This window comes from Mauremys mutica, chromosome 11, assembly GCF_020497125.1.
Source record: "Mauremys mutica isolate MM-2020 ecotype Southern chromosome 11, ASM2049712v1, whole genome shotgun sequence".
Taxonomy (NCBI): domain Eukaryota; kingdom Metazoa; phylum Chordata; order Testudines; family Geoemydidae; genus Mauremys; species Mauremys mutica.
The window spans coordinates 83,430,290-83,455,196 of NC_059082.1; the positions used below are offsets into that span (position 1 = coordinate 83,430,290).

Consider the following 24,907-nt stretch of genomic DNA (forward strand, 5'->3'; position numbering starts at 1 on the left):
CTGAAAATCAGGGCCTAGTGTCAGATTGAGGCATTGAAACACCAAGTCTCAGCCTGTGTCACCTCCTGCGTACACATGCATTTCCTATAGGCTCTTCCATTGCAAAGAGCATTGAAGGGAAGATCCAAAATAGCACTGTTTTTCCTGGATGAAATGATGCATCTTTATATATTTTTTAAGTTACTGCTTTATGTAAAAAACACAGTGAAACTACTTATGTTTACAGGTAGATTATATAGTCAGCATTTCTATTTTTCATTCATGCAAATGTATCTTTTTCATGACAAGAAGAGATTAATAGTTTTCACATGACTGTCTTAGCAGGAATACTCTTCATCATGAGGTAGGGTTCTGTCACCCATTTAGTATTTCTTTTACTGTAGCATCTAGGAGCCCTAGTTAGGGGTGAGGGCCTCATGGTTGTAGGTACCTTGTACACACACACAAAGACTGTCCCTGCTCTAAAGAACTTCCATGATAAACCAGTACCTCTCTTAGGAAAATTTATTCTAATTTTACAGGGACACATTCTACTTTCTACAAATTACAGATTTGCTTCATAATGGGTATCCATCACAAGTACAGCCAGGGAAACATTCAGCTTAGTAAGCCAAAGGAGACCATTCTCACAGCTTATTACCTGTAAAACCCTCCCATAACCACTGGTGATGTGTAAAGAGGATTAACTTCAAGTTCATAAAATCAAATGAAATTAAACAACTGTCATGGATAGCAAATACAGAATACAATATTTTCTTAGCCCCTCAAAGATGAGGTGGAAACGGAATTAGTGTGATCCCAGTCTGAACTTCTGCTCTCTCAACAATCACATAATGCAGCCATACGAGAGCCACTGCCTTCCCAGGGAAGCAAGACCTAGATAATGTATAAATCCAAAAAGAGCTGTATTGTGTAATATAATATTGGATACATTCACATAGGTGTGATGAAGCCACACAATAGTAAGATTTAAGACATACTAATTAGTAGAGTCATAATCTGTTCACCTTAAGATACCGTGAAATGGCTTCTTTTAAGGACTTGTACGTTCATTTGCTAAAACACTCCTATGCAGTTCTTCAAAGGCTTCATTTTCATAGTTACAAAAACATTAGATATAAGATGTGGAGGTTCCTGCTAAATATGTTTACTATATTTAGTCCTTAACACACATGGAAGTTGGTTAGCCAATTCAAGTTCAGTATATTTGCTTTAACACTGTTACCCAAAGAACGTACTGATAGAAAACGTTTTAAGAAATATTGAGCTACAATGACGTCCAAAGGAGCTATTTTCTAAAGAGGTCTACAAGCCATGGCCTTAGTCCCCAGTGCTAATAACTAGGACATTGATTCTAGAAGTTCGGCAAACACCACAGACAATGATCAGCTTTATAAAAATATATTTTATAATTGAGTCATTTAGAAAAAAAAACATCTCTTTAGCTACAGCACTTAATGAAAAGCACAGTATCATTTCAAGGGTCCTTGGTGCTGGCACAAAGCTCTTCATGGAGTTAAATCCTTTGGGAAAAGTTTAAAAAATAAATATAGATTTTAAAACATGTAACTATTTCCTCATGTTTTTTTCTTTTTTTCTGAACTTGTAGGAGGTTTAAAGATTTCCTTTAAATTGACCCAAACTCCTTGAGAATAAACATTTCTGTAAACAATGTGCCTGTCATGGGGTTGCAACACCTGACAGCAAGAACATTCATATCTTCTCGATTTATACCATTCATTGGATGTTTGGTTAGTCAGGGCCAGGTACAGAGTGAAACAGCAATACGCCCCCAGCACCAGAGATAGGACAATAACAAAACCAAGCATGAAGACAATTCTAGGAAACGTCAGGAACAGGTGCTGCAAAGACAGATAAAACAGTAACTTATTTTAAAGTCATAGTGTATAAAGTCCCATTTTAAAACATTTTGATTTCACTCTATTAATCACAGTATAACCCGCTCAGAGATGGTGAATCTCATATGAAGCCTTTAGTAATTAAAGATTTTCAAGAACTTATTTCCTCACAGAATTTGTTTATGAAGGGACACTCAAGCTTCTGAATTTGCATACTGAACACAGTTGTGTGGGTGACCTACGCCATAAAGATAAAAAAATACTGATACTTAATGGTGACATCTATTCACTTTTAATTTATTGGATTTTGGTGATTTATGGTCAGCTTTAGTATTAGTTAAGACTTTTTTTGATTAAAATCCCACATAGAGCGATTGTGAAGATACATTAATTCATGTTTGTGAAGTATCTGAATTCTAGGGTGATAGGTTCCATTTCAGACTGAGAAATTAACTTGGGACTTGAGAGTTCGCTGACAGAGCTGTTAGTGGCTCAGGGCATGGAAGACAGAGATGGATTGCTTCCTATCACTCAGCCATGCTTAAGCAGGCTCCAAAAGTGAGTCTTCCCTTCTCAGCCAGAAGTATGGTGGCATCAATATCTAGTATGAACATCGCAGTAGTCGGTGGTGTCAAATGAAAAGAAACTCAAACTGACATGAAAACTCACCTTTGTTTAAAGTGTGAGCAACAATACTGGCTAGGACGTACGTGTGTACACCCAGAGATCTTAAACCAAGACCTCTCTGGGCCAATAGAAGTTAAACATCTCTTCCAAATGACATCTCAAACAGTAAACAAGGTTGTGAACTACTTTAAAAACATGTTAGTACAGTATATGGTAACTTTCAGAGTAGCAGTCGTGTTAGTCTGTATCTGCAAAAAGAACAGGAGTATTTGTGGGACCTTAGAGACTAACAAATTTATTTGAGCATAAGCTTTCATGGGCTACAGCCCACTTCTTCAGATGCATAGAATGGAACATGCAGTGAGGATATATATATATATATATATATATATATATATATATATATACATACATACAGAGAACATGAATAGGTAACGGATGTTTATAAGGCTATTTCTATAGAGATCAAAGATTTATATTGAATATAACTGGTTTGGAGATGGAGAGACTGGAAACTGAAGAAACTGCCATTCTAAAATATTTGTAAGTTCCTTGGAATGATTGTGCCTCTAATTAGAACAGCAAAAGTGGGTTCACTATAATGGCTCACTCCCCACAAAAAACAACAGAACAGCTGGACCTACTGCAAGATTCTTAGGAGATGAGACTTAAAAACAACCTCTTTGTTCAGGCTACAAGCCCAGAAGTAGGTTAAACCTCAGACATTACAGTGAGCTTACCTGAATAAGAAAGAGAATCTCAACTGCATGCTCTTGCCCCTGATCATCAATGTAACTTCCAAGCATTATATTTGATAGCAGCACTACTTGGATTAGAAATGCTGCTGTTATGATTGCAAGGTTTGCAGCCATGGCAGTCAGAGTGAAGAGGTAAATGAAAAAATATCTTGTATTGAAGGCACCAATGCAGTTGTTGACCCAAACACAGTGGTGATCAAAACGATGTACACAGTTGTTACATACACCTGATCAAAAATTAAACATAAGACAACACAATTCTTTGGGTTTTAAATGACCAATGAGATTTTTTTTTTAATTTTTAAATGGAGCTTAGTTTATTTCCCCCGCCCCCCAATGGAAATACAGGAACATGACTAGCATTTGCCATTAAGATATAAGAATAGCCATGTGCGTGCCTGATCACATGTGATTAGTAGAAGCGTGCACAGGTGCATACAGTGTGATTTGTAGGAATATATCCAGATTTCTGATTCCTTCTTAAGGAATCTTTTATGGCCAGAAGACTCATAGGAGAGGAGCCAAGGAACATTTGTCAAAGGCCTTTGTTACCATTAATGGTAAATGAAATGTTTCATCCTCTTTCTTTGTTACCACTGTGTGTGGCTTTTAAGGGTTAAGCAAATACAATCGTTTCAGATTACAAATCAGCAAGAGAAACATAATATTTAAAAATTAAACAGGGATTAAACCAAAACAGTTCCTCTTTTACTCGCCAGCCAAGGCTGGAGCTCAGGGACCTAGGTTTCTCCTGTTAGTGCTACCTAAAGCATCATTTGGAAGGCAGAGTGTACAGTTCCCTGCTTCATTTTAAGTGACAGGGATATCAAATACAGCAAGAGAAACAAAGAATCCTGAGCTCAGGTCTTGGCAGGTAAAAGCTTTTAATTTCACCTTCAGATGCTCAACAGCTTTCCTATGTCAGAATCCAACTTGACTAGCCAGTTTTCCTTTGTATGAAGTAAAATTCCAAAGCTAAGCTAAAAGGCTGCTTTGCAATTTATTCCCTGAAACTAACCAAGATATGGTCTCCAGGCTAATATTCTCAGTAGAGTAGTTTAGAGGCAGCATAGATATGTTGCTGATAAACTTGGTTTGAGATCTCCCTGAAAATGAGTAGCAATGCCAACAATTCTTTGCAATAATTAAACTGGATAACTAAGTTAAGGCAGGTGAATTGTAATTATCAGCAGCAAATGAATCTGGTGTAAATTTGTTTTTTTAATATCCTTGACAAGCATAAGGATAAAGACTCTTACTGCAGTGTTTAGATCTGGCTGGCTTTTCCACGTTGCATGTAGGACACATGGTGCTTTTCTGAAACATTACTCCATCATATGCATAAGCCTTAAGAAATGACTCCTGATTTGATTGTGTTATTGTACCTGTAATAGAAACAACACTATAGCAGCAAACTTCTCAATCAAAAACTGTTGAATATTTAACACTGTGTGAGGCTGCTCATGCACTTTGAATTTGTCTGTGTGTTGCCAGAATTTCGACGGGGACAACAGTCTTACGATGACTGTAGTGACTGGAAATAACAGTACAGAAGCCCATTTTTGTGTTACTCCCCATTTTTGGTGTTACACCATCTTTCCAGAGAGAAATATATTCTCATAATACTGAAGTTTCTAACCTGACTCAAACCTCCAAAAACAGAAAAATCAAAGCAAAGGTTATGAAATTTGCTCACCAATGAAATAATAGTGAGATGACGTTAGAGCTCTGGAAAGCAGATGAATGCCCTACAAATACATCATCTTCTCTGGCTTTTTATCTCCAAAGCCTGGTCAATAAATACATTCCTGGTTTTCAAAACTCTTCCAGGACTTTCTTCACTCTACCCCTCTGTGACTTTGTATGCACCTCTTCCCGGCTCACTCGCTCCTCTAACCAAGCCAAACAGTAGCAACTAACAGAGCAGTGATTTGAGGAAGGTTGCAAAGTAAATTAGTGAGTGACAGAGCCATGAATAAAAACCCATCTTCTGTTGGGACTCCCGACTCCTTTGATTTAACCACAATATCTGCTTGTTATACAGAAATACACTGAGTGGTAAACATGAATATTCCTGGCTTTGGAGCGTGTTACTAAAATACACCAAAAGCAATTAGCCCACTTTCTTCCTCATTAAGAACGAATTATGACAGTGTTATTTAAAAAAAACAATGCACAGCTGCTTTTTTCAGGGCAAGTGCAGAGAGTACATTTCAAACTGTTCATCACTTATTTCAGCACTTCTTATTTGGAGCATTAAAGAAATGGGATTTGTTGGGGCCATTTCTTATTTACCATCCAATGGAACAAATCATCAATCAGGGATGACACACACAGCATTTCTGGGCAATTACATGATACCTTGGGTGATGGGAGAAAGCACCAGGTCAAAATCAAAATGACAATTGCCCACGAAATGCAACAATTCAAAATAAATATGAACTTACCAGGGTTGGTCACAGAGCACAGAATGAAAAATCCCATATTCACAGCCAGCAACAAATATGGCAGCAGAAGGTAATGAATGCTGAACTCCATCTCTTTGCAGTAGCCAAATACTTCCCAAGTGTATTCACCATAAACTGCCACTTGTAAGGCTAAGTGCAGGACAATGAACAGACAACTTCTGTAATGAAAGGGGAAGAGGACAGCTTAATTCACAATCAGTGCTCTAAATATAAGATAAGTGTCATTCAGAGGTGACATTTCAGCAGCAATTTCTCATGCTCAAGAAGAGCTGCTACCGGGCTCATGGTCAAACTAACTTCTCTAACTGGGATTCTCTATTGATAGCACACAGCCTAGCCAAAATTTCCAAAATTTACAATAACTCCCAATATTTTTATGTCTTTGAGGGGTTCTTTAAATAAATCTCATCAAAGTCTCAATCAAAATGGACCCTCTCAGGCACAAAAGTGTGCCACAAGAACATGCTGATTCTTAGACAACACTTTGGTGCTGACAGAGAGTCACCTTGATCCCATGAACTGCTTTGAAAGCACTGAACAAACAAAATATTAAAGTAAAATTGACCAGTTTGGCAGCCATAAGAGAAAGGATGCAGCACTATGAACAAGAGAGCAGCATACTGGGAGGTTAGTGATGGCAAACACTAATTCACAGCTAAAAACCTACTGCATATCATATTAGGTGGACCATTTAAACTGAGTCAGTGTACCATTTCCCCAGCATTTAGGTGCTCAGATACATCTTGCTGAATCTGTGCCTCAAATTCAGTGCACCCATGTAGGGGGGGGGGGGAATTACTGTGGATTAAGGGAAAGATGTGTCTATTAATTAAATTTCACTGTTCCAAAAGCAATCTGACTCACAGACTTTAAGGTCAGAAGGACCATTATGATGATCTAGTCTGACGTCCTGCACAATGCAGGCCACAGAATCTCACCCACCCACTCCTGTAACAAACCCCCAACCTCTGGCTGAGTTACTGACATCCTCAAATTGTGGTTTAAAGACCTCAAGGTGCAGAGAATCCTCCAGCAAGTGACCCATGCCCCACACTGCAGAGGAAGGCGAAAAACCCCCAGGGCCTCTGCCAATCTGCCTGGGAAGAAAATTCCTTCCCGACCCCAAATATGGCGATCAGTTAAACCCTGAGCACATGGGCAAGACTCACCAGCCAGCTCCCAGGAAAGGATTCTCTGTAGTAACTCAGATCCCACCCCATCTAACATCCCATCACAGACCATTGGGCATATTTACCTGCTAATAATCAAATATCAATTAATAGCCAAAATTAGGCTATCCCATCACACCATCCCCTCCATAAACTTATCAAGCTTAGTCTTGAAGCCAGATGTGTCTGGATGAACACCTGTATTACCCGTTTTATAGCCTTAGCAATAAGTGGTTTACTATAGCCTGAATTCTCAGTTACAGAAAAGCTCTATTCTATTGTTCTTATCCTACCTTTACCACCACAGTTTCTGAGCACCTTCCAGTAAATCATTAAGTGATGTGACTAACATCTGCCCATGTGGTTCATACTTTCAAAACTATGGAGCTACACTATGTAAAATTTGCTTAAATATTTTAGGACATCCATTCTCTCAACAGCAAGCAAGGAAGAGAGAACAGAATAGCTAACTTTAAAGAGAATCTGTAGTCCCACACAAACATCCTTGGCAAAGAGGGAAATACCTCTAAGCGCAATCTCTCACAGCTTTGTTGGTACCAGTGGGAGGCTGCCATCAGTAATGATCAAAAACAGTTCAGGAAAAGGATGTCAAAGAAAAGAAGAAGTGTGCTACCGTGTGTGGAAGAGCCTGTGAAGCACTCTCTGTGTTGCTCTTTGAAGCCGTGTTGGGATTACAAATGAAGATACCTGGAGCAAATGAAGATACCAATCTGAATTGAACATCACTTTTCCGTCTTTGTGGCAAAAAATTCAAACAAAAATAATATTTCTATAGCACCTTCCATCTGAGGATTTCAAAGTACATTACAAACATTAGTTCACTAAAGTCTCCTAATTCCTCTGAAGTGGATACTGTTATATCCACCTGTTTCCCGGGGGAGGAGAGAACCGATGCATAGAGGGCCAGTTTTTTAAAAGGTATTTAGGCACCTAAAAATGCTGATGGGGTGTTCAAAAGCACCTAAGTTGTTTTTTTACCCCAGATCTTACCAATTCTGGGAAATTTTAAAGATCAGCTGTTTGAGTTATTTGTGATTAAAAAAAATTAAGGTGTTTTGTTTTGTTTAAAAGGAAAGAGTACCTTTAGGCTGAGAATATGCACGGAAAGTTTTAGCCCAAAAGAAGAACTTTGAAGGAGTTGAGTGAGTGAAACCAAAGGGACTTATAACGAAAGTCAAGAAGCGACCAGGAAAGGTGTGATGCTGAGAATAACAGGTTTGATAGCTTCATGTTTTTCTAATGGTCAATTCGAAAACTGCCATAAACAATGAAGGAAAAAAGCAGTCTGTTTTCATTCAGTGACATGATTAGCACACTCATTGCTGTGGAACTGTCTCCATCTGCCAGGGAGATGATGATTTATCTCTATAGCAACACACCTCTCCACCAATGGTGCAAAAAGCACAGCAGCAAAGCAGAATCACTGGGGGGGGGGGGGGGTTATTGCATTAAGGCCTTTTATCTTACATGTAACAAGATCACAAGCCAGACAAGTCAGGCAGGTTTGGGAGGGATGGTACATATTCCACTTTTAACAAGTGTGCCTCATACTACAAGATAGTTCACGGAAAATTTGTAAAAAACAGGAGTCTATATGCTGCTGTTAGAGGGGCATTAGAAATTATTAGATATAAAAACAAACCGCTTATACAACTTTCAGAATCTGACTTTAAATTAACCGTATGAAAATGTGTTTACCATCCTCCAACTATCATTGCATTCAAGAGAGGACAGAAGGAAACACCCCATTTTCCCCCTCATGTAAAAATTAAGGTGGCATAAGAAGCTTGTGCGTTTCAGAGGGCTCCCCACCCCGGCTCACCACTGAAGTAAACAGCATTCAAGTTAAACCAAAGCAAAAAAGGCTCTTAAAAATGTTGCCTTTCCCTGTTATGGTTATGGAAGCAAGATGATATGAATGTGGAAAGAACTGCATACAGAAGCCAACCATTTTGCTCCAATGAACACTGGCAGCATGAAAAAGAGAACAGTGGGATGGACGCTGACCTGCCAGAGAGCTAGAAAGAGCTATGGTGTGTGTAAGTAAGTCATTTTATATTGTTCAAAATCCACATCTTGAGGTGCTTAAAATAATACAACCAGTCACACTTCAACAAACCGGTGCGTTTATGAATTTTGGACTATAGTCAGAAACCAACTCATTTTTTTAAAGATACAGTTTATACATAAAACCCCCTTTAAAGTTCCTCTGTAATTGTTTAACTTTGATATTTTCACATTTTATTTCTTTGGTGAAATGTGAGTACTTCCTTTAAATCATAAATGGTATTTGTAATATCTAGTTTGTTGAATAACAGCACAGAGATATATATTTTAAGTAATGAAGAAATACCATCAACAATTTGCCCAGCTCCTTTTACTTGCAAACAAAGTAAAATAATAAAAGCCAAAAACTGTTCAAAGTCATGTGACTAATGTTAAATGTGTCTGGTTACTTCACTGACTTTTCAGATTTTTCATTCTCCTTTCCCTGCTTATAGTACTGTGCTATTTTTTTTCCATTTAGACAGATTTATTTAAGGAATATTTGTTTATTCTTGCTCTTATTTGCAAAAAAACCAAAAAACCATGATTTTTTTAAAATCTCCTTTTAAAGAAAAATGCCTCATATAGCTCAAGTTCTTCATTCTCCTTACTGGTTAGCATATTCTAGCAAAAAACATTACATACATAGTACTGAGTAGCATTTTTTAAATAAATGTTATTAAAATTGCAGTTGGGTATGACCCATTTGCTATATTCTCTCAACTAAAACAGCCCTACAATTATTTTCATGTGAATTACAAATACTGTAAATATGGCAACTCAGGTTTCTTGTTTATTTCTTTAAGGCTAATTATTTTGCAGTGCTATTGAACAAGTGTAATTTTTATATTACAGAACAGCACGTTCTGTTCTTACGCCATACAATGGTTATTCCATGCAGCAACCACATTGGTTTCAACTACATTTTGTGGTGCATTCAGAGCCCTGGGAACCTTTCATTTATCTACTGAGCAGGTTCAGCACAGTTTGCTGTAACACAAGCCTCCCTGTCAGTGTGCCTCACCCTGAAGCAGAGGAACTCCCAAGACAAAGAGAGGGGGGAATTCAGTCTCCATGGCCCACTCAGATTTTGGTGTGTCTGCTGAGACTGATTACATGCCATCTGTGAACTGGAGAGTGACCTCATTTCAGATAGGTCATTTAGACTTTTTGTCACCACCAGCTGGGCTACCAGCTTTGTGCATCACTGTGCGCAGGATGACTGACAGATGAAAGACACTGTATCTAATTAGAGGGGTATTCATATGGCATCACAGAAATGTCCACAGTAGGTCTCAAAACCGTTAAACTGCTACCAAAATTCCTTGAAAAAAAATCAACATACCAAGGAATACAGAAGTGGTTATATGGAATAGACTCTATCCCAGTGCCCCACTCTCTTCATGCAGAAGACAACTGGAGGATCCACTAGCAGCCAATTTTCCCTTGTTCTTCCCCCACATCTCCAGCCTCTTTCTGCCCCCATCCCCAACACTCTGCCACCTATCAGTGGGCCTCCTTACATCATCATTGCTCAAGAAAACCACACTAATTCTGCTAAGAGTAGGCCCACAACCAGCAGAGGATAGGCCAAGATTGCCCCCCGAACAAATAAGGAGCAGGCTCTTTTCTGTTTTCAGAGCACTATGTGATATACATAAGTGTAAGAAACACGTTTAAATCCATACAAATTATGATCCTTTTCAGAAATTTAAGTGTGGTGCATAATACAGCCAGCCAGTCACAGAGAGACAAAGCTGAAAACCGGAAGCTCAGTTTGTGCTGGCTGCACTCATACTCAAAACTGGGGAGACATGACCACAACATCACATGAATATGACCAATGTTAGACTCCTTACCTGAGTTATACAACTGAGGCCTCTTGCAGGAAAACTCTGTTTCCTTCCTGAATAGATGCAGACTAGAACAACACTAGCCAGAACTAATAGCAGATAAATTATGAAGAGAGCCAAAAAGTCCATTTTGAGTCCTGCAACAAAAAAAAGCAGCTTATTGGTGCTGCCTGCTGCTGTGTGTACCTAGCCTCTATGCGCTGTATCTAGGATTAGAAAGCTGCACATTATTTATCAAAACATTTCTAAACAGTAACCAATACTGATGGAAACAAGTCCTCGAAATCTCCACAAATACTCTGGCATGGCTCAGAGTGAGGTAAAGAATCTAGTTCAAAACATTATATATGTATTTCTATAGAGCTCTAATAGTGTGCATAAAGCATTTTAGAAGCGTCTACAGCCAAAACAAGGAGCTGCCTCTGAATTCCATAACTGGTGTCAGCCCCTGTAGGGCAGTAATAATCCGTTTGTTATTTACACACAGCCCAGCATAATAGGGCTCAATGCGGACTGGGGCCAATGGATGCTACTGTAATAAATAGCAGCAGCAGGGGAAACTCAGAACTCTGAAGTCTAGACAAATGCATTGATTTTCATCTTTGTTTTAAAATGTACTCATCTGCATTTATCACTCCTACCTTGTGTTCTGTTTATTTGTTGTATCCACCTGTTATTGCTTGTCTTTTACTTGGACTGTAAGTTATTGGGGGCTGGAATATCTTTTTGTTATATGTTTCTATAATGCCTAGCACAATGGAGCCCCGATTGGGATCCATGGGTGATGTCACCATGTAAGTAATAGCAATAATCTGTCATTTGAAAAATCTACAGATATTCTAGATTTCAAAAAACAACAGCATTTCAGTTCCCTTTTAATACCAGAAAGCAAAAGGAAGAGTTGCAAAAGGAAGAGTTGCTCTGTTGAAAGCCGAATGACACCTGCAGTTTTGTACCGCACGGACAAGCCATCATGTCTATATTTTTAAGTCTCACGGATGTTTCTACACGGAGGTTTGTTGGACTTCCACCGAATACACGCGCTCAGGTCCCCACCATGCTAGAGCCGTTTACTGCTCCTCCAAGGCCGGCTCGAGGGATCCCGCCACCAAACGCCAGCCATTGCACCACACCCCGGGGCCCGCGCCTGCGAACAGCTACACGCCGGAGTATCTGATCAGGCCATTGGGATCAACGGGACAGGCCCGGGCCGGGCGGACCCACTCGTGTGAGTGGGGGCTGTTCCCGTGGACAGCGCCGGCGCGCTCACAACCCCGGCCCCCACCCCGGGCACCCCCTTGCCGCAGCCCGGGAGCGGCACTGCGGGGCTTGGCTTAAACCCCTTCCCCAGCGAGATAAACCCAACAGCGTCCCCACGGCAGCGCCCCGCTCCGGGCTCGGAGCCTGGCCGGCAGGCGCTGGACATGTCGGGAAGCGACTCGCCCAGGGGCTCCCGGCCGGAGCGAGCCCAGGGGGCGCAGCCCGGCCCCTCGGAGGCGGCTGGGCCTAGCCCGGCTCTGAGGGAGGCCACCGGCGGGAGCGCCTCACCGCCAGCTTCCCGCCGTGCCCTCCAGGTCTGGCTAATCGAGCGCCGAGCACCCGGCTGCTCGGGAATCGTTTAGCTACAGAGGGGTCGTTGCCTAGTAACCGGGAGGCTCCGGGCCCCGCCCCTCGCTGGGAAGATTCTGGGGGAGGCGGAGCTCGGGTTATAGGACCTCTAAGAATTCCGCCATGACTGACCGGTACGAGACCGGAAGTTCCGGTTACTAAGACGTTATGCAACCGGAAGTTCTGTCAGCCCAACCGGAAGTTCGTTGTCTGCTGACCCAAGGACATTGGAGCAGTGGCTGCCACCAACCAAGTTTAATTTGTCCCTGTCTGTCCAAACTGCCCAGGGAGTGCAGTCTTGTCATGGCATGTGGTGCGAGGACGTCACTAGCCTCACACTGTCCTGTAGGATGATGTGGTGATGCGGGTGCGCTACCCACTGTATGATGTCACAGCCCCCATCTGCCACTTGGTGCATGATGTCACAACCTGCTCTGCTGCTGCCTGATGCTGCGAGGTTGTTGCCACTGCTGCATGATGCCAGTCTTCAAATCGCTGCCACTGCGTCAACAGGCCGCTCCCTAGCAGAAGGAAGCTGTTTTGTTAGGACTCTGCAAGGTGCCACGTTATCATAAGAAGGACACAGGCATAGGTGCTGGGGCTAGGGGTGCTGCCACACCCCCTGGCTTTAAGTATTTATCAACCCAAATACATGGTTTCCACCTTCAGCACCCCCAATGACTCATCCCCAATAAAGGGATGAGTCATCATACAGGGATGCTGGATCAACATATCTGAAATGCAGGAGGCCGTAACTGTCTCAGAGGCTGGATGCAGGAGGCTAAGGCCTGTGAAATTTGAGACCGGCCCAGAAATTTCAATCTGAATGGAAAAATTGGACAGAGGCTGCATCCAGTAGGATGGAAGTGACTTCTGAGTAGAAAGACCAAGACTGTCATGTGCTTTAAGATATAAAGACAGTTATTCTCAGTTTCTAAGCACCTTGCCAGCTAATTATAAACAAAATAACATAGCAATAAAACAGCAATAAATTGGCAGCCAACAATAACAACAAGAATGATCAAAGAGGAGGTACAATCGGGAAAATTAAAAATACATTTATTTATTGAAGGAAAAAAAACAAATGATCCAGTCTGACCAGAAAACCTTGATCTGAGGCATGAATCTGCTTCATCCCCACATCCCTGGAATACCTGTTCCAACACGGCACTGTGTAATAATGGCATTCAGGACACGTTATTTCCTTGGGTCTGAAGAAGAGCAGGGTGTAAACTCAAAAGGTTGTTTCTCTCATCAACAGAAGTTGGTCCCATAAAAGATATTACCTCACAGAACCTGTCTCTCTAATAACCTGGGACCAACACAGTTACAACACCAGGGCATGTTACTTATAGTTCAGTGGCACTGGAAATTGTAGAGAAGCCCTGCAAAATGGTAGGTTAATAATCCAGTCAGTGAACTGGTTGGTAATGATGCTGTGATTTATAACCTAATCATGTCCCTTTAAGCCTTCAAAGTCCAGAACTGAGATCTCTTTGGCTGCAATTTATTACTAGTGCAATGGCAAAGCCCAAGTATTTTCCCCAAATCAACCTCCCTGCTGTTGGAAGCTCTCCCCAATTCCCACTTGTTGTGCACAGCTCATGAGAACTAGACAATAAGAGCTGCCCTACTGGGTCAGACCAATGGTCCAATTAGCCCAGCATCCTGTCTCTGACAGTGAGTACGGCTTCCAGGGAGTGTACAGAATATGGCAATTATGGAGTGACCCACCCGTGCCTTTCACTCCAAGTACTGCCTATGTGATTGTTAGAAAACCTTCCGAGAGTCCTAGATATATGCACTTCCTACTTGATCCACTTCCTTGCTTGCAGAAACCCTCACACATCACACCTGGTGTGGGCTTCCTGCTTCATCTACCTACTGCTCCTGCCAGAAACCCTCCCAGACCCCCCAACACTTGTCTCCCAACTGCTGAAAAGCCTCTCTAATCTATCTCCTGGCCTGTGCTTTCTATTTTACCTACTTTCCCTCAGCCAGAAACTTACCCTGACCCCCTGGATGTGTACTGTCTTTCTGACCCACTTCTGTGCTCCTGGTTCCAACCCCTAGATGGGTAGAGTGGCAGCCAGGAGTACATGTGTGGGGAAAAAGCAACAAAGAGTCCTGTGGCACCTTATAGACCAGGAGTTCTCAAACTGGGGGTCGGGACCCTTCCAGGGGTCGCAAGGTTATTACATGGGGGTCGCAAGCTGTCAGCCTCCACCCCAAACCCCGCTTTGCCTCCAGCATTTATCATAGTGTTAAATATATTAAAAAGTGTTTTTAATTTATAAGGAGGAGGGGGTTTGCACTCAGAGGCTTGCTATGTGAAAGGGGTCACCAGTACAAAAGTTTGAGAACCACTGTTATAGACTAACAGATATAACGTGCCACTGGACTCCTTGTAGCTTTTTACAGATCCAGACTAACACGGCTACCCCTCTGATGTGTGGGGAAGAGTTTCCTGAAAGGGAAATAAGGGTTTCTTGTCATGGGAGGAGGCGAGATCAACAGTTGGGGTTGATGAGTCAAGGATCTTTGAGGTAGGGGAAGAGGAAGGGATGAAGAATCCCCCAGTGTAGTTTATCACTCAGGTTTAATGAGAGGAAAGGTAGACAAATATAAGAAGGGTGCAGCAGCCAGCCACATATAACAAGAATCATGAGACAGGGTTATGAGAGGCTGCAAAGATTACAGCTGGTTGTTGTAACTGGATAAGCCTCTAGCACTGAGACTCTCCTAATAACCCCCTTTCAGATGGCTCAGGCTGGTTTTGGAGCCGGGGCACCCTGACTCCTAACTATCTGCTTAATACTGACTCCATTTGTGTTATTTCTTTTTATGGAATATAATGAGAATGGCTGCTGAGAGGTTAAACCAACACAAGGCCAGAAAGTAACTGGAGCTGCCCTTGTCCAGCTGACCTAAGCAGTACAGAGAGTTCAGCTCCCAACACATACCTGTGTTTCCTTCCTTTGAACTAAGAATCTGAGATAATTAAATTTTAATTCTAGGCTTTTAAGGAGTCATTGGTCCCCTGGAGAGAAAGCAGAATCCAGACTAGTGCAGAATGAAGTTTAATGTAGGAGGAAAGCCTTATTTTTAAAAGGAAAAATGCCTCTCTATAGTCTCTTCTTAGATCTCAGTTTATTGCCCAGGCTACACAGGGATTCAGCTGTATTCTGCAGAGCCAGCCCATGGGTGCAGCTCTATAAGGGGTAGGGACCATTGGGATAGGAAGGTTCGTTAATAAGGCAAGTGGTACCATGGATTCAAAATGTAGCAATTACAAAACAAAACCACCAGGGAAATGGCTCCAAATTGAGGCACAAAGTGGCCATCAGTTCAGGGAGTATTGTGATCAGGACTTGTGGGGTTGGGGTGATGTTGTTGGAGGTAGTAGCAGGGCCATTAATTCAGACTTGCTTCCACATCTGTGGCCCTGAACAGTAGAAAGAGGCTAAAACCAGTAGAAAGGGAGGATAAAGCCAAGAAAATCCCCTAAATCCCAAAGCTCTATTTAGGATTCTTATTAATGATCCAGTGCAGCTCATTGTAATAGGAGTTGTGTGTAAATTAGGGCTGTCAGTTAATCGCTGTCAATTTACGCGGTTAACTAAAAAATATCTCAATTAAAAAAATTAAGCGCGATTAATCGCCGTTTTAATCACACTGTTAAACAATAGAATACCAATTGAAATTTATTAACTGTTCTTGATGTTTTTCTACATTTTAAAATACTGTATATTGATTTAAATTACAACACAGAATACAAAGTGTACAGTGCTCATTTTATATTATTATTTTAATTATAAATATTTGCACTGTAAAAATGATAAAAGAAATAGTATTTTTCAATTCACCTTATACAAGTACCATAATGCAATCTCTTTGTCCTGAAAGTGCAATTTAGAAATATAGATTTATTTTGTTACACAACTGCACTCAAAAACATAACAATGTAAAACTTTAGAGCCCACAAGTCCATGGAGTCTTACTTCTTATTCAGCCAATCACAAAGACAAACAAGTTTGTTCCCATTTACAGGAGGTAAAGCTGCCTGCTTCTTATTTACAGTGTCACCTGAAAGTGAAAACAGGCATTCACATGGCACTTTGGTAGCTGGCATTGCAAGGTATTTACGTGCCAGATATGCTAAACATTCATATGCTTTGGCCAGGGGCGGCTCTAGACATTTTGCCGCCCCAAGCATGGAGGGTCTGCTGGTCCCACGGCTTGGGCGGATCTCCTGCGGGAGGTCCACCGAAGCCGCGGGACCAGCAGACCCTCCGCAGGCAAGCCGCCGAAGGCAGCCTGCCTGCCGCCCTCGCAGCGACCGGCAGAGCGCCCCCCTCATGGCTTGCCGCCCCAGGCACGCGCTTGGAGCGCTGGTGCCTGGAGCCGCCCCTGGCTTTGGCCACCATCGAGAGGACATGCTTCCATGCTGATGATGCTTGTTAAAAAAAGCATGTGTTAATTAAATTAGCGACTGAATTCCTTGAGGGAGAATTGTATGTCTCCTGCTCTGTTTTATCCACATTCTACCATATATTTCATGTTATAGCAGTCTCGGATGATGACCCAGCACATGTTGTTCATTTTAAGAACACTTTCACAGCAGATTTGACAAAACACAAAGAAGATACCAATGTGAGATTTCTAAAGCTAGCTACAGCAATAAGAATCTAAAGTGCCTTCTAAAATCTGTGAGGGATGAGGTGTGGAGCATGCTTTCAAAAGTCTTAAAAGAGCAACGCTCAGATGTAGAAACTTAAAAGAGCAACACTCAGAAGCCAAACCACCAAAAAAAGAAAATCAATCTTCTGCAGGTGGCATCTACTCAGATGATGAAAATGAATGTGTGTCAGTCCGCACTGCTTTGGATTGTTATCAAGCAGAACCCGTCATCAGCATGGAAATATATCTCTGGAACGGTGGTTGAAGCATGAAGGGACATATGAATCTTTAGCACATCTAGCACGTAAATATCTTGCGACGCTGGCTACAACAGTGCCATGTGAATGCCTGTTCTCACTTTCAGGTGACATTGTAAACAAGACGTGGGCAGCATTATCTCCTGAAACTGTAAACAAACTTGTTTGTCTGAGCAATTGGTTGAACAAGAAGTAGGACTGAGTGGACTTGTAGGCTCTAAAATTTTACATTGTTTTGTTTTTGAATGCAGTTTTTTTGTACATAATTCTACATTTGTAAGTTAAATTTTCATGATAAAGAGATTGCACTACAGTACTCGTATTAGGTAAATTAAAAATACTATTTGTTTTATTTTTTACAGTGCAAATATTTGTAGTAAAAAATAAATATAAAGTGAGCACTGTACACTTTGTATTCTGTGTTGTAACTGAAATCAATATTTGAAAATATAGAAAGCATCCAAAAATATTTAAAGAAATGGTATTTTTATTATTTAACAGTGCGATTAATCACACGATTAATCACGATTCATTTTTTAATTGCTTGACAGCCCTAATTGTGATTAATTTTTTTAATCGTGCAATTAATCACGATTAATTTTTTTAGTCGCTTGACAGCCCTAGTGTAAATACATGTTTGGGTCTCAGATTCTCAGAGATTCCCTTGAATTTCCTTCTGATCACTGTGCACTGCTAGATGGATCCAGAAAGCTGAGGTCACCTGGAAATGCTGAGACCCAAGAGGAAAGATTGTGTGTAACACAGATATATGGTATGTGCTATTCTTTGTGTTTGTTGAAAAAGTAGCATAGAATTCATCTGATTTGCTGCCTCCCCTTTCCTGCAGCTTTCTTAGGAGAAACATTTTCTTAAGCAAATAACCCTTTGGCTTCTGTAGGAGCTATGAGATATATCTCCACTGGTTGTACAGTGCTTCTGCAGTCACCAAAGTGTTGTATCTGCTGTACACCCAGAGAGTTAAAACAGGGATGAATTTAATTCACTGTTTAAGGGGAGCAGCATCTTCCCATGCAAATACATTGGAGGTTGCTTCCTAAATTCTCCCCTGGTTTACATCTATCTAAGGTTTAAACTGGTTAAAGCTTTAAGAGCCTGAGAATTTTCTTCTTGTTCCAAGCATGATGACAGTGTTAGCTGAAACCGCTTCTGTGCCTGCCCGGCACACTTTGTACTCCTGTTCTCCAGAAAGCTCTTTAGGTCGGCTTGCTGATGAATGGCCTATTAGGTTACTGTACTCAGATAGAATTTGCCATAGAAACTCAGGTAGTTGTCACCAGCATGTAACTGATCCAAAAGCTTTGAAGCTGTTGCAATGGTCTTGTCCGGTAATTTTCCTTATTCCAATCTGCTACTGGCTAGACCCTGTGAAGAAGAGGTAAGCCTTGCATGGGCTGCTTTCATACTGAGAGTAAAATAATTTTTCTAGTCAGGGAGAGCTTCAGAATGCCGGAAGGTAATTTTTTGGGGCAATGGAAACCAGTTCACTGGTAAATTCCTGACAAGGAAAGTGCCAAAGTAAAACTGGAGGAGACAGAAAATGCAGCAAAAATATTAGTTGTAGGGCATTGCCTATCCCAAAGTGTAACCCAAAGGTCTGGTGTGGTGTCCTATAGGCTACAATGCAGCCCTCAGTCATTTTGTTCCTGTTATCGTAGAGGGAGGACAAAGCTAAGGAACCACAGGTTCTTACTGCTGGTGGATACAACCACCCAGCAAGTTGTGTTCATTGATTCAAGTGCAAGATGATGTTCTGGGTGTGTGTATTTCTTTGTGATGTTATTTGTATGTACAGTTTAGGCCTGGCCCTTGCTCCCCTGAAGAGTTATTAATGGGACCCTTGGTTGGGCATGGTTTGGGAGCCTTGGTTTAAGTCTAATTTAGGTTGTAAGATCCTCGGGGCAGGGACTGTAATTTTACAGATCCTCGGGGCAGGGACTGCAAAGTGCCATGCACAGCTATAGAACTGGCTAAATAAATAGGAATAATTGTAGGAATACCGCAGAGCCACCAAGGCTGCATGCTGGCACAGATGCAGCAGCTTGATATTATTTTTGGGACTCTCAGATAAAAAAAAGTCACCTGCTAAATATAATAATATTAGGATGAGTTTGAATCTGAAGTAGGTAAAGATAATTTAATCCAAAGGCTGCGCTGAGCAGTCACCGCATACCAGGCTGTCTCATCCAGAAGTTTGGATGATGGTCTATTAGGAAACAAAATGAGTCTTTTTTCTGATCCAGAGTTTTAGCCTTTAGCTCAGAGATCCCTGGCTATTACTAATTCCTGTGGAAGCTCTGTTTGCAGACCAAAGGCTGGAGTTCAGTGTCAAGCCCATGTCTGGTGCTTTAAATTACCCAACTACATTGAACATTTATTGACAAAGGAGACAAAGGTTTTTTTACATGCTAAAAAAGAAAATCCATCACAATTATTGACCTTCATTCATATTGAGTGGGTTTAATAGCTAAAGAAAATTTCTCCTAGAATTCCTGTTTTTATTTCTATGTCACCACCAGAGGGCAGTGAATACACCTGCTGACGCTCCAAGTCAAGATTTTTTTACCAGCTGAAACAAAACAAATTTTCTGTTATGGACTTTTTAAAAAGGGGGTCCCACAAATCAAAGAAGTTTTCCTTTTGCAATCCCAGTGTATCTTGGTCTTTTCTCTCTATTCTGCAGGTATCTGGATGGACATGGTAAGACTATTTGGTTTTGTTGTTTACACAAGAGCTGTCACCGGGTGCTATGTTCTTCATAGTCTTAATAAGGCCAATTATAAGCTATAAGGGTTTCCTAGCTCTTCCCTAATCAATAACACCCATGCCATGTTAACTAGACATGTTGCAGGTGCCTGACAAACATTGGGGTGTCTCTGATCATACCGGTGCAGAAGTGGGAGCAGTTCTGTACTAGAAATTTTTCCTTTATTTTTGCTATTGTGTGATTTTGGTGGTGATGAAAGTGAGGAGCTGGAAGAGCTAAGCATACGGAGGAGAGATGCTGTGCAAACTCCTGCTCACAGCTCTGCCAGTGCATCTCAGTCCTGAATTGGACCATCCCCTGCTACTTCAGCCATTCGGTCCCCCCTTCAGCTCTGCCAGTGAACTTCAATCCTAACCTGCAGCCCCCAGTGCTAATCCAGTCATGAGTCCTCACAACTCTGCAAATTAACCTTGGTCCAGACCTGCAGCACCCATGACTATTGGAGATTTAGTCAAGTATTCCCTGTGAGTTCTACCCAGGCACCCCAATTCTGCTTTATAGCACCTTATTTTATACTAGTCCTGGGTTCCTCAATTTCCATTCATTTCTGCCAGGATACTGGTCTGCAACACACTTTGCTGTTTCAACCGCTGCCTCAGTTTCTTCAGAGCAGAGACTGACAGTTTGCTGAACTGTGCTAAATAGTGTACTTTGTGATGTGAGCAAATGCCAATCGGGAACTAGGCTGAGACACCCCTCCCCCGCAACTCTTCACATCTGTGATCTCCCCTAGCTCAGCATTTCTATCATGACCTAGATCCCTTATCAGCTTCCTCCATTCCCTGATCAAGAGAAGTTAAATTTGCACCTGGGAATATGGCTGCCAGTGTAGGAATCAGCAGCAAACTGGGTGGGATTATGGAAGGGGAGAGTAAGGGGCACAGTAGAAACGCACAGACAGACCTCACTGCTAGAGGAGAGCAGGAATGTACATTGGCCAGTTAGCAGAGTGAGAAGTCAGTCATTAGCCTTTGATGTTAAATGCTGCCTTGTCCTGCTCTAGACATCCTGCAGCAATGACAATATTTAATGTAGAAAGAAGAGTGTAGTCAGGAAGTAAACACACAGACAATCAATCCTCCAGGAGATAAAGCTGCTGTTTGCTGCTGATTTTCTGTGCCTGGCCAGAGACTGAAGCTGCATTAAAATGGATTAGGGGCAGATATGCAGTGTTGTTGTTGCCGTGGCGGTCCCAGGATATTAGAGAGACAACATGAGTGAGGTAATATCTTTTATTGGACCAACTTCTGTTGGTGAGAGAGACCAGCTTTTGAACTTACACAGACCTCTTCTTCAGTTCTGGGAAATGTATACAGTGTCCCAGGTAAATACAAGGTTGCACATATCACAGAAACCAGGAAGGACCAGAATCAACAGGAACTCCAGCCATTAGCTAGAAATAAGTGAGAAATCTCAGATTGGGCAAAATGATTGGCATGAAGTATAGCTCATGAATGCCAGGAGGAGTTGGTCCTGAGGTGATGCACTATGACACTGCCTATGAAGAGAGAGGGCTATTTGAGTGGGCTGCTGCACAGCTGGAGCTTGCAATGGCCACAAGATATCGAGAATTTCATCTCAAGACATGTACACAACTGGTGAAGAGTAGACAGATGTGTGGGAATCTTACATCTTCCTCTGAGACATATGGTACTGGCCACTGTTGGAGACAGGATAGTGGACTAGATGGACCTTGGGTCTGATCTAGTCTGGCAATCCCTGTGTTCACTAAATTATGAGTGGAATTGTTCACTATTTAATTCTGAGCAATTTTATGCCCTGCGTGTAGACAGCTCTGCTCAAAAATGGGTTGTTTTTTGGTTTGATAACAGGGCCTATTTTTGCACCCCCAAATACATCAGAGGAAGAAAATATTTTTGGAAAAACGTCTTCTTGAGTTCATGCCAAATGAGAAAAAATCCTCCTATTCTGAACAGCTTCACGTTTGTTGTGAATATTTTGTACATTTTATTGCAGTCAGTCACACATCTGAAAAGATCAAATATTATCCCTCCTGATTAAGGATGTGGAAATGCTTACTGACTGAATGGGGCAAATTTTCAGATAAGCCTCAACCCATCCTCTAAAATTAGAACATAAGAATGGCCATACTGGATCAGACCAAAGATCTATCTACCTCAGTATCCTGTATTCCAACAGTGGCCAATGCCAGGTGCCCCAGAGGGAATGAACAGAACAGGTAATCATCAAGTGATTCATCCCCTGTTGTCCATTCCCAGCTTCTGGCAAACAGAGGCTAGGGATACCATCCCTGCCCATCCTGGCTAATAGCCATTGATGGACCTATCCTCCATGAATTTATCTAGTTCTTTTTTTAACCCTGTTATAGTCTTGGCCTTCACAACATCCTCTGGCAAAGAGCTCCACAGGTTAACTGTGCACTGTGTGAAGAAATACTTCCTTTTGTTTGTTTTAAACTTGCTGCCTATTAATTTCATTTGGTGGCCCCCTCGTTCTTGTGTTATGAGAAGGAGTAAATAACACTTCATTACTTTCTCCACACCAGAATTAGTAGGACAGTTTTTACTCTTAGGTATTTGTATGCACAATTTTTCATGCCCAATATTTGCATGAGCAAAAAAGTAAAGTATTTCTATTCAAGCTGCATTTGTGTGTTCAAAGTGAGTAGTCAGACATCTAACTACCTGACTTAGGTACACAAGTATAACTTGTGCGCACACAGTATTTTGCATATGCAAAATGTTCCACGTGAAAAATTGTGCATGCATAACTTGGGCTGTGTGTGCAGTCTGTGTGTCTGCGAACCCAAATGAGGCAGGGAAGACAGGGTTTGCTGGGAATTCTGTGAGAGAACCTAAGCTTTCTGGGTCTCTAGTCCCATTTCCAGATTGAGAGGTTCAGATACTTTCCACATAAACATCTCTTTGGGCTGCTTTTCTTGTTCAGATTTCCAGTATCCATGCTTCACAGCCCATCACTATTTCTGTTTCCCTTTGGTTTTGCATTTGTGTAGATGGGGGCAAAAGTAACAGTAAAAGCACACACATGTTTATATTGGGCCAGATTTAGCTCTGATGCAACTCTGCTGAGGTCCACAGTGTTATACCAGGGAAGTGTTCGGCTCCTTGTGCATATGATGGATAAACAGATTTGTTGTAAAAGTAACAATTGCTGTGGAATCAAGAAAGAGAAGGTGAGAGGGGATGGATGCTTATGAATGTTAGAGCAGTGACACATTTATGGCCATTAACAGACACAATTAGAGATGGAAAAGACCTACCGAGCATCACAACCATTCCAGAGCAAGGTAGGATTGTTGCCCATGGTGTCTTCTCCAAGGCTTTATCCTGTCAAGTTTCAAGTTTCACAAGTAATGAGGGTCTCACCAGTTCCCTTGGGAGACTATTCCAGTCCCTTCTGGATGTCACCATTGGGCAGTTTCTCCTGATATTCAGCCCACATTGGCACATAAAACAGAAGAAAGTCATGCTGTGTGGTTCCTAATGGGATGTAATATCCCTCCCCCAGATTTCTACCCCAGGCCCCAGCTCTTGCTGGTGCCACAGCGGGAGGCATAATACCTTAAAATCTTTTAGCTTGCTAAGCCCAGGGATCCTGAAATGCTGAGGAAGCAAAGGAGAAAATCAGAAGACAGCAGTTTAATATTCAGCCCATGTTATCTCACATTTCCCTGCCTTTCTGGCCCTCTGTGTCCAACTCTCTCAGCCATTCCAAGCCAGGAGAATGGCTACTGGTTTCTTTGCCTGGGGGCCGAGTATGAATAGGAAGTAGGAAACACAGTTCTGAGTACACTCTTTAGCCTAGATCTCGGCAGTCAACTGAGTGAGGTGCTTTTCTGTGTGCCAGATATATATCGGTGCATTTCTACCCAGCACAATATCCCTGATTTTCTCCCCAACACAGCTGGTTGCAGGACCAGGCCAGGATAGTGCTTCTGGCCATTCTCTAGCTCTGTATTTCTGCTGCTTTGACATCCCATAGTTGTCTATTTTGATTTGCTAGTGTGGGTAGTAGACAGGGCTGGTGCAACCCATTAGGCGACCTAGGCGGTTGCCTAGGGCACTAGCATTTAGGGGGCGGCATTTCGGGTCCTTCAGCAGCAACCGCGGCGGCCAGATCTTCGGCCGCCCCGGTTGTCGTCAGCATTTAGGCGAAGGGACCTGGGGCAGGGGGCGCGGGGAGGGCTACCTGCAGCAAGTAAGGGGGGGCGGCACTCAGGGGAACTCCCTGCCCCAGCTCACTTCTGCTTTGCCTCCTCCCCTGAGCACGCCGCCCCGCTCTGCTTCTCTCCCTCCCAGGCTTGTGGCACCAAACAGCTGATTGGCGCTGTGAGCCTGGGAGGCAGGAGAAGTGGAGCGGCGACGGCGTGCCCAGGGAGGAGGCGGAGCAGAGGTGAGCTGGGGCAGGGAGCTGCTGTGGGGGGTGGGTGCCTCGGGGTGGGTAGTGGGGAGCTGCCCCAGGGGTGTGTGCCTTAGGGCAGAGGGCTGCCACAGAGCTCGGGGGGGGGGGGGGCGCAAGGTGGAAGTTTCGCCTAGGGCGCAAAACATCCTTGCACCCGCCCTGGTAGTAGATTTCCCTGCTTGGGCTCTAATCCATTTTAACTCCTTTCAAATTCTAATTCCACTTATAGGTCTTCAGTCTCAGGTCAGCATGAGACAAAGCCGTTACTAACACTGTAATCAGTCTGCAGTTCTCTTTGGGGTGACAGTGAGATTAAACAGAGTAAGAAAAATATGCATGAAGCTAACACGCAGCATCTTGAGGGGAACTTCT

General features: G+C 42.3%; 2 protein-coding genes across 14 annotated transcripts in view; one reads left to right on the forward strand and one right to left on the reverse strand.

Annotated features, from left to right (window-relative positions):
• Nucleotides 1–1,385: 1,385 nt before the first annotated feature.
• On the reverse strand, nt 1,386–12,629 carry ZDHHC4 (zinc finger DHHC-type palmitoyltransferase 4). 5 transcript variants are annotated; one of them, XM_044981038.1, is made up of 7 exons: nt 12,542–12,629; nt 10,808–10,938; nt 7,516–7,589; nt 5,692–5,870; nt 4,504–4,629; nt 3,227–3,471; nt 1,386–1,862 (listed from the first exon to the last, which is right to left on the reverse strand). In XM_044981038.1, the coding sequence occupies exons 2-7, from the start codon at nt 10,928–10,930 to the stop codon at nt 1,578–1,580; spliced, it is 1,032 nt and encodes a 343-aa protein (XP_044836973.1). In that variant the 5' UTR covers nt 10,931–10,938; nt 12,542–12,629; the 3' UTR covers nt 1,386–1,577. The 5 variants fall into 5 exon arrangements, with proteins under 5 accessions (XP_044836973.1, XP_044836969.1, XP_044836972.1 ...); XM_044981034.1 differs by lacking the exon at nt 12,542–12,629 and adding an exon at nt 12,350–12,500; XM_044981037.1 differs by lacking the exon at nt 12,542–12,629 and adding an exon at nt 11,858–12,225.
• The window catches only part of LOC123344610 (Grid2 interacting protein), a 102,484-nt gene continuing 85,983 nt past the window's right edge, over nt 8,407–24,907 (forward strand). For 4 of the 9 annotated variants that reach the window (XM_044981006.1, XM_044981008.1, XM_044981007.1 and 1 more), the window contains exons 1-2: nt 8,407–8,941; nt 18,044–18,118. In XM_044981006.1, coding sequence (XP_044836941.1) covers nt 8,821–8,941; nt 18,044–18,118 — 196 coding nt within the window. In that variant the 5' untranslated portion in view covers nt 8,407–8,820. Of the gene's footprint in view, nt 8,946–12,480; nt 12,968–18,043; nt 18,119–24,907 lie in introns of those variants that run through there. The other 5 variants (XM_044981011.1, XM_044981015.1, XM_044981014.1 and 2 more) reach the window with 4 other exon arrangements.